Source organism: Suillus plorans (assembly GCF_016647745.1).
Source record: "Suillus plorans strain S12 chromosome Unknown HD556scaffold_35, whole genome shotgun sequence".
Classification (NCBI taxonomy): Eukaryota; Fungi; Basidiomycota; class Agaricomycetes; order Boletales; family Suillaceae; genus Suillus; species Suillus plorans.
In genome coordinates, this window is record NW_024537419.1 from 97,529 (window position 1) to 122,116 (window position 24,588).

Here is a 24,588-nt window from a genome sequence, read left to right on the forward strand (position 1 = left end):
TCTGCATCGTGTTGCAGTATGTTTCTACCATCCTTATGAATATATGGCAGCACCGTTGTTATGCCACTTCTCCATGTGACTGTCAGTGAATTTTTGTGAACCTGCAAGCTGATTATTAGAGTTACTAAGTCGAGGGACTCAATGTCAGAGATTGGACAAGGCTGGCGAGGGAGACAATGAGTAATCTGGAAATAAGAGGGGATGGTCAGGTGGTAAATACATCATGACATATACATTGCGTGTGGTGACCGGTGAAGATGGACATGTAGTTCATAATGGTGATGGTATGTCTGTCATAATGCATACATCGCACATGAAGATTTTAGCATCCCAAGTCAGAGAGAGGGAAGTACGTGGAGGTTGAGTATTGGGTGGTTATAGCAGGGCAGGATCAATGAGGACATCATCAAATAAGACATGAGAAGAAGGGCCCGCTGTGTTTTCAACATTTGAAGGAACCTGTCCGCCAGAGTTTGAAGGACCAGCAGTATTCTCGATGTTCTTGATGTCACCTCAGTTTTGGACTGCCCTGGATGATAGGACATGCCGCTGTTTTGGAGGAGGCCTGCTCAACCTAGTGTTTTCAAGTGCTCTTTATTTCTGAGCTGCCCGCGAACAGTGTTTGTTCACGCTATTTGTTTCACATAGCCTTTTCTCTTCTGTGAGATCTTGTCTCTTGAATTCTGTCCATGGTTTGTGCTGCTTGTAGGCCTTGACCTTTGGATCTAGCCCTGCCAGATCAGAATGACAAAGTCTCTGCTTAGACATTGTATGTCAACAGGGGATTACCCAGTTAAGATACAGCCGTCTGTGAAGAGAGTATGGTTAACTTTCAGAGTTGCATTCAAGGAGGGGAAAGCAATGTATCTGAATATGACTAGCTGGAAATTACAAGCTAGATGTCTGCAAGGATGTAAGTCAAACACAAGAGTTCAACAGGATGACTAGAAATGCACAAAGGGAGGTAAATCAAATGCAGGTGTTTGATAGGATGACTAGATAGATGTCCTCAAGATGCAAGTCAAATACAAGCATTTGACAGGATGATTGGCCTGAAATTACAAGCCAGATGTCTAAAATGATATAAGTCCAAAAGCAACACTAGTTGTGTATGACAATTGTGTTAAGATAGGAGTGAAGTAGGGCGCTTCTAGAGGCTGCTGAGGGACCAGAAGAGATCAGACTAGATTCCAGAGTAAGTTGCCAATCTATTGAATAGTATAATGAAGTTGTATAGTACCTAGAGTCCAGAGTAAGTTGCCAAAGAGGCAGGGAGCAGTGGACTCTGGGATATGGGCAACATATGGTAAACAAATGTAAACAGACAAGCCACAATCAAAGGTAAGTAATAACTAGACCTAGGGATGTCCTAGGGAGGTCAGGAAGTCATGTAAATAGTAAGTAAAGTGTCAGGAATAATGCTATAAGTATGAAGACACAATAAGACACATAGAAGACATAGAAATGTGTACTGTAGAGGTGAATGATCATGTAACTAACACAAACACATAGGTGTAGATAATTCTCATTCTCATGTCTCACATTGACAATTGTACTTAGTTCAAGTCTGATGTAGCAGCTCACTTTAAGCTCACAGACCTTGGACCCATCACATCATTGCTTGGCATGAAGGTCACATATGACCGAGTCACACGGACCATCTCCTTCTCTCATGAAAGCTACATTGAATCCATCCTAACTAAGTACAACTTCTCAGATGTCAAACCTTCCTCTATCCCAATGGATCCTAACTCCCCCGCTGAATCCATTGTCCTACAGATGACATAATCGCCAACACTCTCACTAAGCCCCTTTCTAGCCTCAAGGCTAAGCACTTCACTGCTGTACTTGGACTCTGCTCAGTTTGAGAGGGAGTGTTGCATATTCTAACCTTGTTATACCAGTTTTGTATGTCATGTAAGCTACTTACTATTTTCACTCGCACATGACAGAACTTCCTTAGTGACTTATATCAGTTCACTGAGGTCAGTACATTCTATCCACTTAGTACATACTGAGCTAATAAATACCACAGCTCATGTACTCGCTACAGGGATATATATATTCAATATAGTGATGCTCTTGGAGCGTCCTCTAGTGATTCTGCCTTTGTCTCTGCCCCTGGGGCACTGCCTAGTAGCTGTAAGTGCGGTGCTAATGCTGTCTGCGACTTCTGTGAGAAGGCAGGTCATTGCATGCACAAGTGCTTTGCCATGCAGCGCATCAGAGAGGTGCATAAGACTAGGCAGGCGCCCGACCAGCCTGGCAAGTTAGGCAGGAGGCCGATGACAGCTCAATGCAAGTTTGAGAGCTTGCAGGACTAGAGGAATGGTATGAAAGAGCTTTAGCAGGTTTCTTCATGGATAACTGACCAATATTTGTAGCCACTAGCTTGGTGCTTTGAAGCTGGATGACTTAACAATATGCGATTACTGTGATTGGAGTTTGAAAGACTTAAGGAATGTTTGGAAGGTTGTTTGAGGGCTTGCCACTGGCCCAATGCACACTACAGGTACTGCTATGAAGCCAAATGATTCTTCTGGCCCTAACAGCCACTCTGCTAATCAATTCAGTAGTATTGGGTAAGTGTTGATTATGCTAGATTCAATCAGATTGTGCCTTCCAGGATGCTCTCAGTGTCTGATTCCCCCTCTGGTTGCCTTCAGTATCCCCCAAACATCAGAGGACCAGCCACAACAAGGGCGATTTTATCCTAAATCAGATTACATCTATGGGCTTGGCAAGTCCAATACTTTCGAACGAATGAAACACAATGATTTTGAGGCAATGCAGGAACATAATACCTATTACCCATTTTCAGATAGAGCGGAATGGGAACTTGCAAAGTTTCTATGCGACAACTTGAACCAGGGGCAGATCACTCATTTTTTGAAGCTTCTTTGGGTCTGTTTGAACTACTCTACATGGACTGCACTAATGATGCTCTTTCAGGTGGTGTCAGAAACTAGATGGCCGCTGTCTTTTAAGAATGCAAAACAACTATTTACATTCATGGATGCATTACCAGTTACCCCTCGATGGAAGTGTACACCCATTCATACCGATGGATATATGACTACTTACACTGTGAATCTCATTTGGCGAGATGCCTTGGAAGTTTGACTTTTAAACTCATAGTGCAGCTTGGAATACACTTCAATCTCTTTGAGGTCTCGAGTACCTCGTGCACACTGGCCAAGTAGTACAGACAGGGCTCTATCGGTTGAGCTGCCACCAGGTGTTGTCTTTCTCTTTCAGTTATTTCAGAACCATTCCTGCAATTTCTAATGAAGTTATATTCTATACTTAGGTCATGTACTTTGCGTCGTTCTGCTGCTCGCATTGGAGGTGAGTTGGACTGGCTGTCTTCTTGTTCAACTGAATCAGGTCATTTATGGAATTGAGCTGGGCTGTGTCGATCACAGACTCGATGCCTGCACCGCTGGACTGAGTTCTGACCCGATACACCATTGAGATACTATGAAAGGACAAATAGAAAGTTTGGAATATGATAGTGTTGAGTGAGAGCAGCAGCTGAATGATCAGTGAGATCATGAGCGATAGTAACATGAAAGGCAGTCTATATCCATACACTTGTGCCAGACACGTGCTTCTAAAAATCCAGAGAATTTGCTATTCACCACATATTCTGGGACTGGGATGTATGCAATGCACACCCACAAGTGTGAGGTGGCCCTCACACAAATTTTGGAGTGGATGTTCATTAAGATGGGAGTGAAGTGGGCCGCTTCTAGAGGCTACTGAGAGACCAGAAGAGATCAGACTAGAGTCCAGAGTAAGTTGCCAATCTATTGAATGGTGTAGTGAAGTTGTACAGTACCTAGAGTCCAGAGTAAGTTGCCAAAGAGGCAGGGAGCAGTGGACTCTGGGATATGGGCAACATATGGTAAACAAATGTAAACAGACAAGCCACAATCAAAGGTAAGTAATAACTAGACCTAGGGATGTCCTAGGGAGGTCAGGAAGTCATGTAAATAGTAAGTAAAGTGTCAGGAATAATGCTATGAGTATGAAGGCACAATAAGACACATAGAAGACATAGAAATGTGTACTGTAGAGGTGAATGATCATATAACTAACAATATTCGCACTCACCATTGTCCTTTATTTCATAAGTCGTGCAGGGCCACATCCGTGGCAGGGCCCGCTACCTGGTGTGTGGGAACGGACGCCCCGTGGTTCACTTCTCGTGCTTATTTTTTAAAACTACTGCCATGTGTTCACTACCAATATCATTTGAAATATTATGACATGTGAGTCCTACAGTTTACTGCTTGTGCGTGCCTCCCTCCTTTTTTTTTACAATGATAGTCGACTGTTATTTGGCACGGATCTTCTTTTCGATTTTGAAGTCTGTTAGTGCTGCTGAAGACGTTGTTCCACGTTTTTCGGCGGTGGGCAATACCGCTTTGTAGCGAGGCTCCACACTCTCATTCAATCGGTCTATCACCTTGATAGATTTCGCGACAAGTTGCCAAGTCTGTGGTAGTGCGTCGTCAGTGTAGAGTTGACAGTTGAGATGATTTCGTACCTTTCTCCCTTTCTGTCCAGGGTCTTTTTGTACGTAGCCATGCATTGTGGCTGCAAAAAGGACAAGTGTCCCTTGTCGGAGCTCGCTGTACCAGTTGTCGGGAGTGATGAGGTTGTTGGTGCTATCACGGATGTCTAGTTGACGTAGAGATGCTCGGCGGTGATGGAAGATTGGACCTCCATAGTCTGGCAGAAGTGTCGGTGAGTGCATGGTGTTGGCGCTGATGACTGTGTGCCACTGCCATGTCAGTATCGTTGACCATTGTATGGGACATGACAACGCACCTGTGTTCTGTTTGTCATGGCTTGCATCTTGTGACATCATGGTTGAGTCTCCTCTGACGGCCGTTTTTCCGGATGTGGACGTCGAAGTAACTGGGTCAAGGGTCATTTTTTGCATTCTTGAAGTTTTCCCCGCACTTTTCTTGTGCTCGCGCAGGTCCTGTGGGACGTCATAAAGTCGCTGGGTGTGGACTATGATCACATCTGGATCGGTGTTGTCAGAGCTCGAGCGTCCGAGACAGTCTTTGACGATGAAATTCTGTGTACTCTCTAAGTGAGAGTGTCTGTGAGCATAATCGTAATATGATGTACCTCTCCATTTCTTTCGTCGCGCTCTTTCTCTGTCTCGATGATGTTATTGATCTCCGCGATGGTGTTGTACCAGCAGTCGTTGACCAATCTGGGTGCTTGATGTCCCATGGTACATGCGAGAGGACATTTGACCAGCGTATTGTCCTCGATATAGTTGGGCTTTTATGGTTTAAGATATTTTGCGAGTATGATTTGATGATTTGTGTGCTTACCTCTGTTTGTCTTCCCAACCAATGGCTCCCAATAGCTTGCAGTTTGGTTCCACATGTGAAGGGCGCAATTTCTGCTGGGAGGAGAATTTCGTAGTCTTGGTTTGTGTGATTGTTGGTGAAAAATATGTTGCCCCTATTATCTGTTTCACGACGGAAGTCCTTCTCATATAGAGCGTCAGCAAGACAAAGTTGGTTGGGTTGACGACGGATGTAGTCATAGAGTTGTTCATAGATTTGGTTTGAGAGTCGTGCATCATATGTTGAGGCTGCTTTTTTGTCTGCCATGGTGATGGTGTGGTTTGAAGGATAGAAATTTAGGGGTGCGGATTTTGACGGGCGGGTCATTGCTCAGTGATGTCATTTGATCGAAATTCTGGTTTGATACAGAGGTACAGATTATGTCACAAGTTAACTCGACTATTGGTCCAAGAGATGAGCGTGAATGCCTAGGTCTTTTACTGAATCAGATTTCGGTGAAGCTGTGGAGACTTGAGTAGTGCTTGAGATGTGCAACATGACACTTGCCTTCGTACCAGAAAGTTTGTTAAGTATACGTCCTTTTCATGCATATCGATGATGTTGAGTGGATTGTGACGGTCTTGCTTGATAACCAGTATGTTACCTTCCACTATTCCGTTTAGATCTGCTTTTTGTGCGATGTCCTCTAGCAAGGCATTGGGTGCTGCATAGTCATTGACCTTTTCCAGGAACACAGTATATATGTCGTCTGGCAGAGTCGCAGAATTTGGGAAGGTGTTGAATGTTCTTCGGTGTTGTTTTCTGGCAGCAGTACACGTCATAATGCCTCGTTGGCGCACCCAATGGTTTACCTCCAATTCGTCAAGCGTACGGAGCTGGTCAGTACCATCTTGAAGAGGAACATCAACGATGACAGGTTCTGTACACGCTGTTGCATATAGTAGACCTTTGAATGTTTTTTCGTAAGGCTAGACATAAAGCAGTTAATTGTGCCATGAATATCGTATTGGTATTGTGTTCTTACCGGCTCATGATCTTTAATCTGTTTTGATTGCTCTCTCACACTTTGCGGACTGTAAGGCATGATCTTTGGGGGAACATCCTGATTCTCCACCATCACATCGATGTTGAATAGGCACTTCGAATTGAAGCAATAGTCATTCAGGCGCCATTCGACATCATTATTGTAGAGCATTGATTTGACCGAAAAACGCCGGTCCCAGTCGACTACAGCATATTCTTGGTGGTTGGATACATGGTGCCAAAGAGCAGGGCATAGAGCATTGCATGGACCATTGAGGAAGGTCATGTTGGAATGAACATCGAATCTGTTTCCTCCAATGCTTCCCAGCCGCTGGCCCGGAGGTACGCCTTCTCCGGTCATCGTCTTTACCGCGTGATAGTTTCTTGTCAGGTCTGGATAGAAGCACACTGCGCCGCCGGCAGTGATAAACGTCATGTCTGCTGTCGAAGGACTGTTCAAGACGATGTGTAATGGATGCAAAAGACGCTTAGGTTCTGTCACAGTGATCACCTTGCCGTGACGTCCGTATTTCCGGAAGTCATGCACAATCGTAGAGAGCGAAGGGTGACATGCGGTGGTAATGGAGTGGTACGAGAGGACATTTTTGATGAATTTCTCCATGAGAGATAGTGATCCGTGCGGAACGACGATATTTAGATCTCTTGGCGGGGTCTTTCTCGTTCCTAGCATCATGTCGAGTGCACAAGAGCCAATTATGATGGCCTTCATATGTCGCAGTGTCTGATAAAATTCCCAATAGAATTGATAAACGAAAGGGCCGAGGATGGTGTCAAAACGACGCAAGATTACAGGCAGTTCCTCATTGCGCAGTGTCCTACATGTCTGACCCAAACTATGAAGCTCGGGCAGAAATAGGAGAGGAAAGATCATGTTCAGAAGGTCGAGGTTGAACAGTACTAAGTTGTGTGAGATATTAAGAGTCATGGACCATTTGTATTGTCAAGCTCACCTTTGTTACTTGCCGGTATCGTATTCATTTGAACTGCTTTTATGAGAGTACCAATGATGAGAGAACGATAATGTGGTATTGTCTGCGCCACTGTCGGATTTTGCCGTTCTCGGCCAATGCTCGGCTCGATTGCTTGGGTTCATTATGGGGAAGGGAGAACACACTTTTTTATTCTGGGACGTTTCGTTGGATGGCCTTCATCACCATATGAATGTACAGGATCATTTGTATCATCCATGCCTGGTTCTGGCAGTTTCCGTTTCTTTTTTCGATTTGAATGGTGCGAGCTTCTGTGAATTGCGATTTTTTTTGGGGTCAATAACCAAATATATTAGAATGTAACTTGTCAACTTGCGTTATTGGAGAGACACATGATGATGAAAAGGTGCGATCAATATCTTTTTGTAAAATGTCCAGCTGTTGCACTGTATCCTCAGGAGCTTTGGTGTTTGCTTTCATGGTCCGAGTCGACATCGTACATTTGAATTCTCTGTGCAACTCTTCCTGCGCGAGAACTCTCTCTTCATCGGTGCCATAAATGAGGATGGTTTGGAGTTGTAGACATTCCAATCGCCGTTCTTCCTTTCGTGAGTCTTCTGATGGACGACTCCGGATTTTATTGATATTGAATGGGCGAAGGATGAGCAATCCATTCAGAGAGGTAACACGAGAGGCCATGACATATGGAGCCTCTGTTCCTCTGCAGCTTTGGATGTCGATAATAGCACGTGAGAGTGTTCGACCTTGTGCCTTGTGAGTCGTCATCGCAAATGCCGGGAGAATGGGCACTTGGGTACGTGTGATCTTGCATTGCTTATGGGAGTGTGGATGGCTGAATCGAAGCTCCACACTGCTCTCGAGCGCAACAATCTCACCAGATTGTAGATGTGGAAGATCATTGCATGTGGTATCAGATGAATGGATAATGCACGACCGCGCATGTCGATTGCCATTGTCGTCCACTGTGTATCGAATAGATCTAAGGATGCCTTGGCATCCATTGACGATGCCTCCTTCAACATCAAAGTTATGGGCTACTATCACTGGCATTCCGATCACCAGCGGAATTCGCCCTAGACGCTGGTTTGTCAATCCGGAGTGCAGGTTATTGAGGTGATCCTGAAGTGAGTGATCTGTGATCTCTTTTCCACCCTGAGCATCTGAACAATGATACCAATGCATTTGCCGATCAGACCGTCGTGCAAAATCTGCGGTCGCTTGAACATTAAAAGCGTCTTTCACATCATTGTTGCTTACAATTACCGGTGCATCTCTCCATCCATCATTCCAATCAGGCTTTGCATCACTAATTTGCCGCGTGTTCAACAGTTCATAATCCATTGTGGTGCAATTACCATGACGCAGACGAGACAAGAGCTCTACAAAAGGCTGGTTCTCTTTGCCTTGTTGGCGTCTAATCTCATTGAGAATCACTACGGTATCTATCGATAGCCAGAGCAATTTTCCGAGGACAGCATTCTGACCTTGACTGGTTGCTACACGATGAGTGTTCACATGACTAAATAGACGAGGTTGTCCAACAGGCGGTAGTTGATCAAAGTCACCAGCCGTAATGAGATTCATTGCACCAAAAGGGGTCGTCTTACCCTTGGCTTCTGTCAGTGCTTCGCTAACCTGCAACAGAAAATTGCAACCGATCATAGATATCTCATCAATAAAGAGATAGTCCACTCCTTCCCAATCGCTATGAGATCTCGATTTGTTTTGGTGTGTGCAGATCGAGTCGTATGTTGTCCAATACTGAGTGCTGAGTGCAGTGTCATCCCTGAAATGTTTTTTGCAGCCACTCCGGTATATGATGCGAGTCGAAATCGTCTGCTCTGATTGCGTCGATGGAAGAACTCTTTTAGTGTATTGATGACACGCGACTTGCCTGTACCTCCTGCACCCCCAATGAACATACGCAATGGCTCGGACTTTATTTGAAGACTATGTTCTGCAACGATTCTAAATGCTCTCGCTTGTTCTGTATTCAAGGTGAATTCGTTAATCATGTCGTCAATATTCACACTACCCCTTATGCCAATTGGCGCGATAGAAACTCCACTGCGTATACTCATGTCATGAACCTCGTTAGTTTCAATACCATTGATACGTGCATCTCGAAAGTCTGTCCCATCATTGATTGATTGCGTTATTGATGATGTAGAAGCTTGATCAGCGTCTGACAAGGTCCCTGGATCAGATTGTGTTCTTTTTTTCTTCCAATTATCACGCCGTTCCTCATAAGCTGCCAGCCACATGTTTTCTAAACTTAGGTCTGTTTGTGAGATATGGACTTCTTTCGATAATGAATTGTCCTCCGACTGATTTTCAATAGAATTCAAATTCTTTGATTGCCATATACCGGACATTTCAGCATGATGAAGACAATCGAGAACGGCATCTGAGGCTTGCATTTTTTGATTGGATCGGCACGCATCAATGGCCTCCAAATGCTCTAGGATTGCCTCATCGCTCCCAAACTGATTATTTGCGCTTGGACATGTCTCGTTTGATTGCCGGTGTGAAGCTCTCCGCATGCGTGCCAGCCTATCTGCGAAATAATCGTCCCGACTATCACGACATTCATGCAATATCTGCATGTCATTCATGACTTGCAACGACCGACTATCAATAGTAGCACGAAATTCTGCGAATGCTTCTTCCCAATTTTGACCTTGAGATCGAAGGTCTTTAGAAACACGCCATGGTCTGAATAAGATCAACATCAACCGACAGTACCTGGGATATGCCTTTGGCTGATCTCGTCGTGGAATACGCGGACCAATAGGCACAGGAATAACACGATCTTGTACAAGCCGAACTCGCAGTACATTTGATTCATATTGAGGGTGTGTACTCAAAAAAGGCACTTTTGGACGGTCTTTAGCTTGGCTTGTTGACATGTCACTCCATCTACCTGCAGATTGTCTTTCACACTCGTCCTCCACCACATTCTGGACTTTATGTTTGACTTTCTCGGTCTGTGCCACGAAATCCCACAAAGACAGTTTATCTAATTCTCGACCACGGAATATATAGTCCATGTATTGAGAGGGCTTCTCAACGAAATTACCAGTATGATCCACACTCACACCGACCTCATCGTCATCTTCATCATTCTCAGCAGTGTCTTCATTCCAATTCCTGTTGTCCTCTTGACATTCGTCATCATTTGTCATGTCATCCACTTCTTCGTGCGCCTGCCAACAATTCTCTTGGATATTATCAGTCCGATCAGGTTGGCATTCCGAACTTGGCTGTTCCTCATCTATATGCCTTTCAAAAGATGTCCAATACAAATTATTAAAGGCATGGCTCGTGAAATGGTCCTCATAATCGAGCAAATACGAAGAGACTTGCTGAGCAGATAGCTCTTGGTGAGATATCATTGCATGGGCGCACTTCTGTAGCAATCGTTTCGCACGAACAGTCAAATCATCATCTCCTGGACAATATTGACCCAATTTATCGACGGCCAATCGCAGTGCAGCATATGCAACATGGGCTTTCAATTGCGATTTCGTGATATAGTCCGTGATGTAGTATAAGATCGCTTTTGCAGATGCACCTGAACTGATGAATTTGATGTCCATATTACAGCGAACCAGCTCCAGAATCGTTTCATTGAAGTTATTGACCATACCATCCAAACATCTGAGACAAATCTCACCTTCCTCTTTGTCAAAATAGCTAGTGGGTTGAAATCGTCTTTCATCAAGATCAAATCGACACTGCTTTGGATCTGGAGGACCTTTCCAATATTTAAAACATGTCGCGGTATGTCTATGCTTCTGACATGAAGATGCGATATGGTGAAGATCTTTTTCTCTCGCAAATTCGATATCAACGTCCATTGTTGTATTATGTGAGACACCACGAACCGAACAAGGATGATGTCTGCTAGATGGAGTCAATGCAGTGACCAATTGATCACGACGACGTTGACGAAGAGATGTATCAATATTAAGAATAGATAGAACCTTCATTAGCAATGGCCTGGTCAATTTTTTAGCACACGGAGAAGAAAGAATGCCGAGCATATAATCCATCAACAAAGAAACATCAAAGAAACCCTTGGCGATAACCGTACATGCACATCCTCCAGTTCCCAGAGATCCATTGATAACACAAGCGCCTGCAAATAAATGAGAAACAAACTGTTCTTTCATCAATTCATAGCCAATATTAGCATCCAACGCATGATCTGTAGCGATTCTCTTAGCCATAGTCATTGACGTACCATCATTCAACATTAACACAGTCAATAGATCATGAACTACCAACCGACGGACCATATCCTGAGCAACAACCCGATCTGACGACAAAGTACCCGCTTGGGAAGCTTCATTAACAAGAGATTGACCATCATGTACACCAGAGCGTTCCAATTCTGATACATAAATTTCAGCACCCAGCATCTGATAATAATAATAAAGAGACATACCAGGATTCTCCATCGACGTCCACTGACACAATGGCAAGCGCACTTCAGGATAACTGTGTGAAATATCGCGACAAAACGCGAACCAATCACGTCCCAAGACAACCGTGGCTGGCAAAGTGTCGCAAATAGTAAATGAAAACTCCACAGACAAACGCACATCGCCTGCAACCAAAGTCACAAGCGTCCAAAATACACCATTTATAGAGCGATCGAGCGGCACAAACGACATAGCAACCAGTGAATGAGCAGAAGAGTCGTCCCGCACCACTGATATATTTTGACCGTCGAGCATAAACGACATGATGACAGTTGAGTTATGGAAAGGCGAACACTGTTGGTCAATTATTAAGCAAGTATGGCCCCGTATAGTAATCGGACCTCGAACACTGCACTGGCGAGCTGCTCTGCACTTGAAATCGAAAACATCTTCATGAAATGAGTAGTATGATACTTAGTTGACCAAAAACAATTAGTGGTAACATACCTTGCATCTTGTAAGGTGACGGCACACCAGACTATCATTCCAGGACAATGGCCAAGACTTTGAGCCTTTCCCTGCGATGCCAACTCCACCTAATTATGCCGTTCGCCACCCGGTACACCAAAGGCAGTTACTAGACAAGGTGGGTAGAGCTGCACGGCAACGACACTGGACTTGGATACAATACAAGATGCGATGCTAAAAGAATCAATTTCGAACATCAGATACAAACAAACGGAAACGCCCTAGAGACGAGAAAATATTGCCATTTATATACGATTGAATTTGAAAATGTGCAAATTCTGTGTTATTTTCCATCTGAACGATCGACAAAGACCCAGCTACCTAAAGGTAGCGGGAATAAGGATCATATTCCATATGGTTGGTGAAGATTGGATTGCCAAAAATATGCCGTACAACCATTGGTTTCAGACACTCTTAAAAATAATAATGTGCAACCTACACAAAGGCTTAGTACAGTCCAGCAACACACCACTGAATGCTTTGCAGACGAGTCAGAAGAAGTCAAGAAAGAAATTCAGGAGGAGACTGCATGTCTTAATGCTTCCAGAAGATTGGGTGATGTTGAGGGTCAACATCTGAGAACAAAGGAAGAAGTTTATTGGTAAGTAAACATGTCTGATTTGTATTACTAAGGGTACTGATCACTCACTATTTATGTAAAGAACAATTCAAGAGCTGCCCTTGATTTTAGGTCAAGTTTTTGAGGAACTCTCAGTGTTGACAGGTGGATGGCACTACACTGTTGTCATGGGTGGAGCTGACCCACTGTGTGAAGGGGACATCATGACATTGAGGTATGTTATTCAAATTCCCTCTTTGCAACCATTTGTTGATTCATAACAGTTATCACCATGGTAAAACCACAGGTGGTCTGAGCTTCAAGATGTCTACCCCGAACTTCCATGAACAATTTACCATTTGAACGACACCTTGGAAGCATCCATGGTAAGTGAAATTCCAAACTACACGACCCAAAATTTATTATTAATGAAAAATACCATAGGTCCATCTTCAAAGTGTATATCAGCACCCTCGTCTACCCCAACCTTGTCTCATCTTGTGTCCGTTGACCTCATCTCACTGGATGAATTTCTGAATGAGTCCTCACTTGGAGAGAATGTGATATCTGGGCCTGTTGTTGATCCTTCTCTGTTGCAAGAACAGGAGGACTTAGTGTTGATGCAGAATCCTTTAAGGACATTAACCTGGACTTCAGTGGGTCTGCGGGAGTGAACAAACATGGTGACTGGTTGATGCATACTAGTAGCAGTGACCCAAACCTCCCATCTCCCTGTAACATGACAGACATGCCAATCACGGATTGGAAAAAGTCAATGGCACACAATGAAGACCTGCTTATATCCCCCACCTTTAATCGTGTTCAACAATGAGGTTTGAGTGCAGTGGGTCCATCAGTTGAAGCAGTCCCTCCTTTCCTACCTCATCCATTGTTGCCACTTCATGCCACCCTCTTGCTCCAGCCTTCTTTGCTCTTTATGTTTCCTGGACTCGAGGAGGTTGACATGCTGCCCACACTCCAACAACGTGATCCATTACTGTTCAACCAGCCCATGTTGAACTCGGGGCCACGCTCGCCTCCAGACCAACCGATTCCATTAGCTTTGCTGCCTGCTGTCACACCATTCATTATCCCCACTTGTATCCACAGCCTCCAAGTCACTGCATTTCAGGTCCATTGAACATCAACCTTCGCCAGCTTCTCACTAGCTTCGAGATACGAGCCTGGTCATTTGGAATCGCCAGAGTGTGTTGAAACTGCATCACCATTTCAAAATGTTGTGGTTTCTGATGTTGATGTTCATGCGCCATCAAATGAGCTGCGAGCAGCTGCACTTCGTCATGTGAAGCAGCATGGAGGTGGTTATGTGGAGATTCCTCATGGACCTGCACCAGTCAACGAGTATTCCAATCCAGATCTATTTCCAATGATTTATCCTACATTGTTCCCTTATGGTCTCGGAGGATTTGAACAATCTGTTCGCATGTCGAAGATCGGGATGAGCAGGCATGCAAAACATCTATTCTCTTTGGCAGATCGACGTTTCCAGGAACATTATTCGTTTTTGTTTTCTGTATTTAACGTGTTACAGCGCAGAGAACTGTTGTTACATACCAGTCTAAGAGTTAAGCGGTCCAATTTTCATTCAGCAGCCCGTAAGTTTGCTTCAGTTTCTCCGGAGACAGTTCATATAGTATCTGAACGTGTGGCACATGGAGACATTCAGACTGCTCACAATGATGAAGAGCACAAGGTGCTGCGTCTTACGAGCGAAGTCAAGGCAATTTCTAGTCATGTTCGAGGTTCGTCAGCTGCAAAAATGCAAATGAGGAATGAGATCCGTGCGATGATGATGGAACATGGACTTCCCAATTTCTATATTACTATCAATCCAGCAGACGTTTACAACCCTATAGTGAAGTTGCTCAGTGGCGCAGACATTGATGTCGATAATCTATTGCCAGATGATGTTCCCAAGTTTATGGAGCAGTCAATTCTCGTGGCGAAAAATCCGGTTATTGCAGCAAAGTTCTTTAATCTGTATATGAAAGCATTCATCAATTGTATTCTTGGATATGATGCGAGCGGGGAGGATGTCCAGGGAGGTATTCTGGGTCTAGTCAAAGGATATTACGGTTGTGTGGAGGCGCAGGGACGGGGAACTTTACATTGTGATATGATGATATGGCTGGATGGAGGATTGAACTCGGATGAAATCAAGCACAGGATTATTGAGCAAGGAGATGATAATTTTGCGCAGCGTTTGCTTGCTTTCTTGGACGACAGTATATTAAATTGCATTCCTTCCGACCCAGAAATTGGAGGAGTTTCTGCTGATAAAACTCAATCTAATTCAGAGGTGATGATGGTGTCTATTGACTGTCAATCTTCACCAGCTTCTTGCCAGCCGACACCTCACAACATTGTAGGCATTTCTCAACCCAATTTGGAGGTGAGGATGGTGTCTTCGTTACCTACCATCTCTGCTGCCTCCAGCAGATGCTCAGGACGCACACCATAACCTTCTACATGAGCTGATGGAGCCAATAAAATTAGTGACCATAACTCACAACATGAAACAAAGCTCGTACCAAAGAGGAAGCAGATCGAAGTTCAGTGTGGTGTTGGAGGGTCAAAGAAAAGGTCTCGGAAGTAGTTCTGTTGTGTTTTCAATGTACCTAGCTAGATAGTAGCATGTCCTTAGAATGTTGAATTATGCTAGACGCGAAATTATGTCAATGACAACCAGAAGAGAAAATTGATGTAATTGTGCAGCACCATTGTATTAGCGCAGCCCCTTGAGAGCATGTATTCTACTGATCTACTGAGGGCATTAAGGTAGGTGATATATCATCAAAACTTAAACATGCAATTACTGCAGCTGTGGGAGGCGGGAACATATGATACATCATAGGAATTGCTGCTGCGCTTGAAAATGCATGATATATTATGTTCTGAGGTATTAAGGTAGGTGATGTATCATCAAAATATGCTGTAGCCATGCATGGGGGGAGGGAATACATGATACAACATCTGATATATCAAGGTAAGTAATATATCAAAGCTCTATGGCTCGTAGTATATCATGGTGTTATGATTGATGTATCATTCTCCCACACTTTGTGTCATGGACTGGTATATGATACATCATAATGACAGTATTGCCTGTATATTAGTCCTCGCACTAGATCTCACACTAAGTCCGCACATCAGTTCTAGTCCTCCAACTTAGTCAGTATCCATCTCAGGCCTAGGGAGGCATTCCCTAGGCTGGAGCTTTGCTCCTCTGATCCTCTATTCCTCCAAGTTTCCGGAAGTTTCTCTGGAACTTTCCCGCACTCATCTGGAAGTTTCTCGCACTCGTCCAGAAAGTCCTTCCAAAGTTTCCTGTGCTCCTCCAGAAGTCCTTCAGACTTCCTTGGACTTTCTCCAGACATCATTCTGAAATCAAGGGCATGTACTTGGGTAAGAGGTACAGCGCATGAGCTGAAGCCAAGCCCCTCAGAATCAGTCCTACCCTTTGTGCACAGTCTTAACAGGCAGGATCTAAATTTATTCTTGCAAAAGTTAGTCTCTGGTAGGACTATGGTAGTTGAAGTAGCACTGGGAAGTACAGGATATCTGATGCTAAGTAGGATGATGATGATGATGAGCTTGAGAAGCATTGGAACTGATAATAGAACATTGGGACATGTTAAAATTGCGATCAGGCAGGGCATGTGCGGCCTTGGCTGCGGCCACGAAGAAGTTATTCAACACCTTGTCATATCCCATATATCCGCGCTTCTCATCCGGACCTCGGACCTTAGATCCGGTCCGATCTGATTCGTTAGATCCATTTCCGATCCGATATATGATAAGCTTCTTAATTCATTTCCTGTTCATATAACATTAAACACAGCCTATTCCTTTATTCGGTGTTCCTTTACTCCCGGTATCTCGGTTATACTTACTACCGGTTATGCTTACTGATCCGTTAACCTATGTTTCATTTCCGACTCGCATTTGATAAACTTTGCTTACGCTTCGTACATAGCCTTGGACTCTTGCTTACTGATCCTTCCGTTATCCCTTAGTATATAAACTCGTGTATATGTCTGGTAGTACCTCAGTTCGAATATCATCTTAGTTTGTCCTCTTTCTGTCCTCCGGACTTGAGTCTAAACAGCTCTTGTCAATCTCTGAGACTTCGGATCAATTCTGATAGTCTACGTCTCCGCCTCTATCTTCGGATAGTCTATCCTCTGTTTGTTTCTAGTTCGGACTTGTCTGGATTAGCCTTATACATGTTTCCGATATCCGGACATCATCCGGATAACACTACGAGACTCGTCCGATCCTCCGGACATGTTATCGCTTAATCTCTGAAATAAGGGACAGTACTTGGGAAAGGGGCACAGCGTACAAGCTGAGGCCGAAGTCCTTCGGATCCGATCCTATGAGAGTACGACCTTAACACACCTGAAGATCTGGTTCTGTGCCTGGAGGGATGATTGATGGTGAAAATCTGTATTATCCACCAGCTTCCCATTGTGAAAAAGTAGGTTGAGGCTGCGATACCTCAAGGGCTGGGGCAGAAACAATAGGAGTCTACATATAGATTAATACATGATTATTCATGTGTTGAAAACTCACTTTGGTTTTCTTTGAGCATGACTTGGAAGTCATAATGCTCACTTCTTGCAAAGAGCTATATGGCAGAGGAGGCTGTCTCTTCTCCATGTCTTATTAGTATTTTTTAATACAAACAAAAGAAAAGGAACCTTGGAACAATTCTTGTGAGACAGTTCTGGGGCAAGTGGGTTTGCAGGAGCATCCGGGTTAAGGGAGGTGGCACTCTTGGATCGGCTGGTCCATGATGGAGCATGCAAGCTAGCGTATATTTTCTCCAATTGAGAGCCTCTACCTTCTGTCCCTGTCCCTGCATGTCCTGTTTGTCAAGGATGCTATGAGTCATCTTGATCGATAATTGATTGAGACTGAGCACATGCTCTCTTTGCTAGAGCTGCTACCCCTTCCAGTGCCTTTGGATCCGAGTCTAAAGCTTTACACTTTGATCTCTTCTTCTTAGGGCTTCCAGGTATGACTAGTCAAAGAGGCAAAGTAAGCCACCATACCGACAGTTTAATAACACGCACTTTTTAACTCCAGCCCTCCATTACACCTTAAAAGGGAACAATTTAATTGTACATGTAAATGTCAGTATGGACACTTACTATCTGCTTATGATATCATGATACTTTGATCATTGGTCATATTTGACAGACTCAGTCTCTAGTTTACTACCATCTGTTCATCTGCATAACACTCTAAAATTTAGTGTTACTTGCTGTTCTCCCGGCGAGTGTCCAGTACCAAGGAGGGTATAACTATATGTGAAGACATGAGATAATTGTGAGTGTAGTCAATGTAAGTTATGTAGTTCTGGTCTGCTTGGGCTGGGGTATAACTTCCATCATCCAGCCATGCGACTGGGAATGATGTTATGTTCTGTATTTGAAGATTTGTTTAGATGATCATCCCAATCATCACCCTCAAGGTCACTTGTGTTTCTCTTTTTCAGGAGTCCTGCAATGACCTCCCTTGCAAACAGAAGCTTGGGTGAAGGCTCGTCCTTTGGAAGCTTAGTGAGATGTGTTTCCAACATATTGAGGACCTCTTGGAAAGTGACTGCACTTGATGGTCATTTGTTCCTTATTAAGTCATGCCATTGTATCGCAAGTGGTAGCAGCATCTTGAAGTAGGGGTGTAATTGTTTCTTAAGTTTGTGTGCATTGTGGTAGTCATTCTTGGTTCCTATCAGCTGAAAGGTCACATATAACTCTGAGGGGATGTTAAGACCATGCACAAAGGGTAGGACTGATTCTGAGGGGCTTGGCTTCAGCTCGTGCACTGCGCCCCTTACCCGAGTATGTGCCCTTCATTTCAGAATGACGTCCAGAGAAAGTCCAAGGACATCTGAGGCACAGGAAAGTTTGGAAGGACTTTCCGGATAAGTGCGGGAAACTTTCGGAGAAACTTCCAGAAATTACAATGAGGTTTCATCCTGATACGGATATGTGTAATGGCTACTTAGGACAAGTCCTAAGTAGAAGCAAACAGAGGAAAGGCTGCAAGGACAAAGTCCGAAGCAGAATAGGTCCAGAGGACCACGGGAAACTTTCAGAAACTCAGAGAAATGGAGGATCAGAGGAGCGGAGCTCCGGCCTAGGGAATTCCTCCACTCAAACTCCTCTTCTCCATATTTTGAGTCCACTGGGTGAAGCAGTTCATTGGAGGTGAAGTCTGGGGTGATGGCACATGTGATAGGATGTGTGGGTGGGTTGTTTGAGTGATGAACTTGATGCTCGGGGGCTTCTATGAGGAAAGTCATGAGTTCTGGTGGGATTTGGATGAGAGGGAGCTGCTCAGATGCCGGGGGTATATTCTGTGTGATGGGTCATCTGTGGGGTTCTCTTTGCTTAGGATATACCTAGTAAGAATCTGGTATTAGGTATTGGCAGTGATCCAATGAATTCACTTGAACACTTCATTGCAGGCTTGGCTCTTGCTGGATCCCTTCCACCATCCCTCAATGACCCTGTGGTTGTCGCTGTAAACTTGAAGTAAGTTCTGGGGGGGCAGGCTCTCGTAATGGTTTGTATGAGGAGTTCAAATCCAATGCACTCTGCCCATCCAATGTCTCATCCGTCTTTCTTCCAGTTGGGAGAGAGCTTCCATGCGCATCACTTCCCATTGACAATTATCCCAATCCCATAACCAGAACTAGTGTCCGAGTAGGCAAGAAAATTGTAGATGATACATGGGCTGGGTATTGGGGAGACAACATGGTGGGAGGTGAGGAGTTCTTCCCACCATTTGATGATATTTGTAGTGCTTTGCGGAGGGGTTCTTGCCATGTGCGGGTGGTCTTCAAAAATGCCCAACATCTTTTCCAGGGTTGTGAGGTAAGCACATCCCACTGGTTTGATATGGCATGTGTAAAGGAGCTTGCCATCAAGTTTTTGGATCTCCTGTAATGTGTGAGTCCTGCTTGATTGCCACAATCTGATGGCTTTGAGGTACTTAACCCATTTCTCTCCGGATAAGGTGACTGTCTACTTGGCAATGTTCTAGTCGAAGCCACTGTATTAGGGCTCATTGCTAAAGAGCGTGTCTTTCGACATCTCCCATACAATGCCTATGCTGGATGATGCATCGTCAATGTCTTGCATGCAATACATGAATTGGGTGTCTTTGTTAGAGCATGAGGATCATGCTGATAAGTCTTGGATGGGGAATCTGGTGTCTTCATCAAATTCTTTGACTGATCCATCTGGTGAGGTCCCTCCTTTATACCATTTGTGGCCCCCATCTGTGATGGTGCCTCTGTTCTCCGCAATCCTGTCTGCTGACCTTCGACATTGTCTATTATACTCCTCCATGTACGCTCTCTTGATGCGAAAGAAGATGTGATTGTCGACCTATTTCAACAAGGGTCGAATTCCTTTAGACCTCAAAATGTCTGTGCCGGCGTCAGCCATATTACCATAGATGCCAGCTGATGGACCAAAGCCAAAACAGAATGAGATGTTGATGGCAAAGGTGTCTTTGTTAAGCCATATCACCAGTCCTGGCCACTATGAGTGATGGAGTGGGATGGTTTTGTAAGCTTCTGTGACGTCGTGTATGACGCCTTGTGACCCAGGTGGGAGGTGCCATATTATTTGGCAGATGGTCTCAAATGTTCTGTATGTACATGGGAAGAAGTCAGAGTTGACACAAGAATTGATGGAGCTAATGGGGGGGGTGCAGGTTGATGAGATAAGATAAGTTTTGTATGAGTCTGAACTTTGCCAGGTTTCGGTATGAGTGAGAGTGGAGCTGTTTGGAAATTGCCAATGGCAAGTTTGAGTTCTCTTGCTGTGAATGGTCCGATGAAGTGACCTTTGGAGTACTCATTCTTGACAATGTTCTGGAACACTGCTTACTATTGCTTGTTGGGCTATGACAAAGGTGGAGTCTGCGAAATCGGAGGATAAATTTAACAATGTGATGTATGTCTAATTCTCACAGACTCTGCTAGTGGTACTACTAGGCTACTGAATGAAGTATTTAAGATATGAATTCAGTGAAGGCTAGATGCTAGTAGTAGCATTGACACAAGTTTCTTCAGTTGGGGGTGGGGTTTTGGCTGCAGTCTATTTCAGCTTTTGCTGGGCAGTGCAGACAAAGATCTCTGCCGGGTCAACGAGAATGTGAGTGAAATATTCGTCTAGAGTGAGCGAAAGACGACATAAGGAGCGCACGAAAAGGGCACAAAAGGTGATTTATTTGTCTAAGGCAAACGAAAGACGAGAATAAATGCGCGCAAGAAGAAGTGCACCAGAGCAATTGACCTGGGGGAAAGACACAGCCAGAAAACCTCGAGTGTGAAGCAGAGGTATTTGGGAAGTTTTCTGAAACATGACACAACCCAAAACAAGCACAAAATGAGCAAGTGCTTACACCTGAGTCATGCAGAAAACGCTGAACCCCAACTTATGAAGACTTGTGAGTTAATGGAAAAAGCATTGGATTGCGGGACTGATAATCTACTTGTATCTGCGCTCGTAAGAGTCCATAGAAGCTTTGATAAGGGATATACGAGAGTCTTGCATTGAACTAGCGATAGAGGTAGGGCGAATAGATTCAATTCGACGCCAGTAGTCCAAAAATGATCTTGATTTCCAGCAACCTTGCACCACTACGATGTTGGGAGGTGTACCTCTGAGCAAGAGTTCTGTTGCACCCCTAATCCAAAAGCAGTGGCCAGATAGGGTCTCCAAACCTTCTGACTGTTAAGATGGGAGTGAAGTGGGCCGCTTCTAGAGGCTACTGAGAGGCCAGAAGAGATCAGACTAGAGTCCAGAGTAAGTTGCCAATCTATTGAATGGTGTAGTAAAGTTGTACAGTACCTAGAGTCCAGAGTAAGTTGCCAAAGAGGCAGGGAGCAGTGGACTCTGGGATATGGGCAACATATGGTAAACAAATGTAAACAGACAAGCCACAATCAAAGAGTAAGTAATAACTCGACCTAGAGACGTCCTAGGGAGGTCAGGAAGTCATGTAAATAGTAAGTCAAGTGTCAGGAATAATGCTATGAGTATGAAGGCACAATAAGACACATAAAAGACATAGAAATGCATACTGTAGAGGTGAATGATCATATAACTAACACTGACTTCCAGACATTGTTGCACCGAGTGAGAAACCATGCGCGAGTCATTGGTGCCCATCCTGACTGAGTTTCGAAGGCAAGGAGAGGTGCGGAGGGAGTAACAACTGAATTGGCAGCGATGTGATGAACGAGGGCATCATAAGGGTTTGTGGGATCGTCAATCCTTGAAACCGTGATGAAGTCTCCCTCTCCGTGTGTCGTTTTCGTCCAGGGGATGTGGAATGATGCGTACCTGGCTCCGCTGGGGGTCACACGATAAGAGATGATAGCAGAATGTGAAACATGGTGCGTAGGGTCAAATGAGTTCAAGGAAGGAATTATGAGTTCACCAAGTCTGATATGAGGTTAATAAATGTGATTGAAGCAAGGAGCAGGATAGTACCTGCAACATGACCATGCTGGTAAGCATCTGTCTTCAGGGATGGAAATGGAAACACAGAATTGGTGGAAGTGCAGCAAGCCTGCACCATAATTCTCACATGTTTTTGGTTCTACAGATATCAAAATTACATCGAGGAGGTTAGACATGGTGTCAAGAGGGAGATCATTGAGTAAAGTGGAGTGAAACGAGTCTGAATGTGGAATGGACCAGAGACAAACTCTGTCGTGTGCAAGAACATGAGGACGGTAGTGAGATGGTGCGATAATGTTGAGTGGTTTTGGCTTTCTGGGTTTAGAGTATCTGTGAACAGTAATGGGCGGCACTCCAACCTTGGGTTGCCTCTTCAAGGTGTCCCGAAGTTGCACCATAACTGACACCAAGTCAGCATCGGCTGACTCAAGATGCAGGGTGTCAGACATAAGATACGATGAATGGTGCCAGCTCCACAGGCAGCTGGATGAAGGGTAAGCGAGAGCTAGCTGGGCCCATCTCGCCACGAGAAACGGGGTCCACCTTGTTGGCTAGTGACTTGACATATGAGAGGTGATATAGTATGTTGGACTTCATAGCGATTGTTTGTATGCGTCTAAAGCATAGGTTTACCTGGAAATTTCTGCTATGCCTGTGCTTGAAGGCGCCTATGATGCCTTGATTGTCCAAGTAGATCAGTACAGAGTGGTCTTTCCAACCGGCTGAGTGCAGAGTTGGAACTGCCAGCTCTACTGTGATGGCCTCCAGCCAGCTGATGTCCCTTCCTCCTCCCTTCCAGCCATTGACAGTGCGCCAGGTGTTCCATTGATCCCCTAAGGTAAGCCCAATACCCCAGTCTATTGAAGCATCTACCCACAGATCAATGTCTTGTGGAGGTCCTCTTGGGGTGAGGATACAAGGAGGTGATGTGGTGCTGAGTACATTGTGCCATCACTTGAGGTCGCTGATGACTGAAGGTGGTGGTTTTTGCCGAGTGAATCATGCCTTGCGCGGAAACATTGAAGTGAAGTGAGAGAGGTTTGAAAGGAAGGCTCAACCGTGTGGGATTACAAAAGCGACATGAGACAGCGTCCCATGAATGCTGATCTGGAAAGGGCGGAGATTATGGTGTTCAGTTTGGCTAAGTATTTGAGATGTTTCATCTCTGGGAGAGACACCAAGCGCTCCACTAAGTCCCACAGGAACCCTAAGTACATGAAAATAGTGTCAAAGTTGGTGCACTTGTCAGGGTGCCACGGGATGCCCATGGGCCGCATGGCCTTGAAGATCTTGAGTAAGTCGAACAGGTACTCATACGGAGAGAAGGAGCCGTCTGGGCCCAGAACACCTGCTGCTACTGGGAATCTGAACATGGCATGATCGTCCACCCATTTCTTGATGGGCGATATGTCCATTGCGTGGAGTATGTTGACGGTGGCATCGGCTACATGGCCTTGAACACCACCAGCGGTTGTGAGACCGAAAGGGAAATTGTGATCAATCCAGAATGAACTGTCAAATCCTACTACAAGGAACTTTTTGTGAGGTGGCCAAATGGGGACCATACGGTAAGCGGCCTCAATGTCTAATGTTGCAGCTTGCATGCCTAAAGGTGCAGTCGTGATCTGGAAGAATGGGAGTCAGACCCGGAATGAAGAGGCAGCACGTGTGACAATGTGTGCACAAAAAGGGGGTGCAGACAAGCGCGAAAGAGCGCAGACGGACGCAGACAAGCACTAATCTTGCAAGGAAGAGGCGAGGTGCATGACAGCGCCTGCACAAAGAAGAGTGTGGACACTAGACAGTGTCCGCACAAAATGGAGAGAATACCCTGTGCATATATGCACCGAGTTTCAAAGAAAGAGGGAAGACTTACAATTTCAGCCACTTGTGAGGCTGTACCCCACTCAGTGGGGAAGTCATCAGCGTCAAGATGGTTGTTGACCAAGTACCCGTCGTCCTTGTTGTGGTAGGAAAGGTCGTGGATGATGTGAAATTTCCTGGGAGAGCCAGCTTTTTTGACGAGTCCCAGCAGGCAAGAAACAAAGAAGTTCTGAGTTCTGATTTGACTTGTGATGCTGATAACAGGCCTGACATGCGCCTGAGGGAAACTTCTTCGGCAAGGTAATCACATATCACCGATGGATTGTCGTTGGCTGACTTGTGGTTGGGTGGGGTGTACGATCATGTCAAGATGGGCATGTTGCCGATGGGGAATCTGTGTCTAATGTT

The 24,588-nt window shown here is 44.8% G+C and overlaps 10 protein-coding genes across 10 annotated transcripts; 2 read left to right on the plus strand and 8 right to left on the minus strand.

Annotated features, from left to right (window-relative positions):
* Positions 1-2,787: 2,787 nt before the first annotated feature.
* Positions 2,788-3,123, plus strand: HD556DRAFT_1239031 (uncharacterized protein; the record flags this gene model as incomplete). The annotated part of the gene is made up of 1 exon (XM_041298012.1): positions 2,788-3,123. One exon carries the CDS (start codon positions 2,788-2,790, stop codon positions 3,121-3,123), a length of 336 nt encoding a protein of 111 aa, XP_041159168.1.
* A 1,216-nt stretch (positions 3,124-4,339) lies between these two features.
* Positions 4,340-5,642, minus strand: HD556DRAFT_1444274 (uncharacterized protein; the record flags this gene model as incomplete). The annotated part of the gene is made up of 5 exons (XM_041306756.1): positions 4,340-4,501; positions 4,553-4,779; positions 4,837-5,092; positions 5,146-5,304; positions 5,358-5,642. 5 exons carry the CDS (start codon positions 5,640-5,642, stop codon positions 4,340-4,342), a joined length of 1,089 nt encoding a protein of 362 aa, XP_041159169.1.
* Positions 5,643-7,876: 2,234 nt separating this feature from the next.
* Positions 7,877-8,095, minus strand: HD556DRAFT_1215850 (uncharacterized protein; the record flags this gene model as incomplete). The annotated part of the gene is made up of 1 exon (XM_041296678.1): positions 7,877-8,095. A coding segment is annotated over one exon (219 nt), but the record flags the coding sequence as incomplete, so codon positions are not given.
* A 75-nt stretch (positions 8,096-8,170) lies between these two features.
* On the minus strand, positions 8,171-8,419 carry HD556DRAFT_1218026 (uncharacterized protein; the record flags this gene model as incomplete). The annotated part of the gene is made up of 1 exon (XM_041296733.1): positions 8,171-8,419. A coding segment is annotated over one exon (249 nt), but the record flags the coding sequence as incomplete, so codon positions are not given.
* A 69-nt stretch (positions 8,420-8,488) lies between these two features.
* Positions 8,489-8,992, minus strand: HD556DRAFT_1213849 (uncharacterized protein; the record flags this gene model as incomplete). Its single annotated transcript, XM_041296630.1, has 2 exons — positions 8,489-8,603; positions 8,658-8,992. Coding segments are annotated over 2 exons (450 nt in total), but the record flags the coding sequence as incomplete, so codon positions are not given.
* Positions 8,993-9,081: 89 nt separating this feature from the next.
* HD556DRAFT_1222594 (uncharacterized protein) lies at positions 9,082-9,327 on the minus strand (the record flags this gene model as incomplete). Its single annotated transcript, XM_041296836.1, has 1 exon — positions 9,082-9,327. A coding segment is annotated over one exon (246 nt), but the record flags the coding sequence as incomplete, so codon positions are not given.
* Positions 9,328-9,888: 561 nt separating this feature from the next.
* Positions 9,889-10,239, minus strand: HD556DRAFT_1238944 (uncharacterized protein; the record flags this gene model as incomplete). Its single annotated transcript, XM_041298007.1, has 1 exon — positions 9,889-10,239. A coding segment is annotated over one exon (351 nt), but the record flags the coding sequence as incomplete, so codon positions are not given.
* A 120-nt stretch (positions 10,240-10,359) lies between these two features.
* HD556DRAFT_1239051 (uncharacterized protein) lies at positions 10,360-11,322 on the minus strand (the record flags this gene model as incomplete). Its single annotated transcript, XM_041298016.1, has 1 exon — positions 10,360-11,322. A coding segment is annotated over one exon (963 nt), but the record flags the coding sequence as incomplete, so codon positions are not given.
* Positions 11,323-14,114: 2,792 nt separating this feature from the next.
* HD556DRAFT_1215361 (uncharacterized protein) lies at positions 14,115-14,492 on the plus strand (the record flags this gene model as incomplete). The annotated part of the gene is made up of 1 exon (XM_041296670.1): positions 14,115-14,492. A coding segment is annotated over one exon (378 nt), but the record flags the coding sequence as incomplete, so codon positions are not given.
* A 6,886-nt stretch (positions 14,493-21,378) lies between these two features.
* HD556DRAFT_1239045 (uncharacterized protein) lies at positions 21,379-22,340 on the minus strand (the record flags this gene model as incomplete). The annotated part of the gene is made up of 2 exons (XM_041298014.1): positions 21,379-21,621; positions 22,005-22,340. Coding segments are annotated over 2 exons (579 nt in total), but the record flags the coding sequence as incomplete, so codon positions are not given.
* Between the last annotated feature and the right edge of the window lie 2,248 nt (positions 22,341-24,588).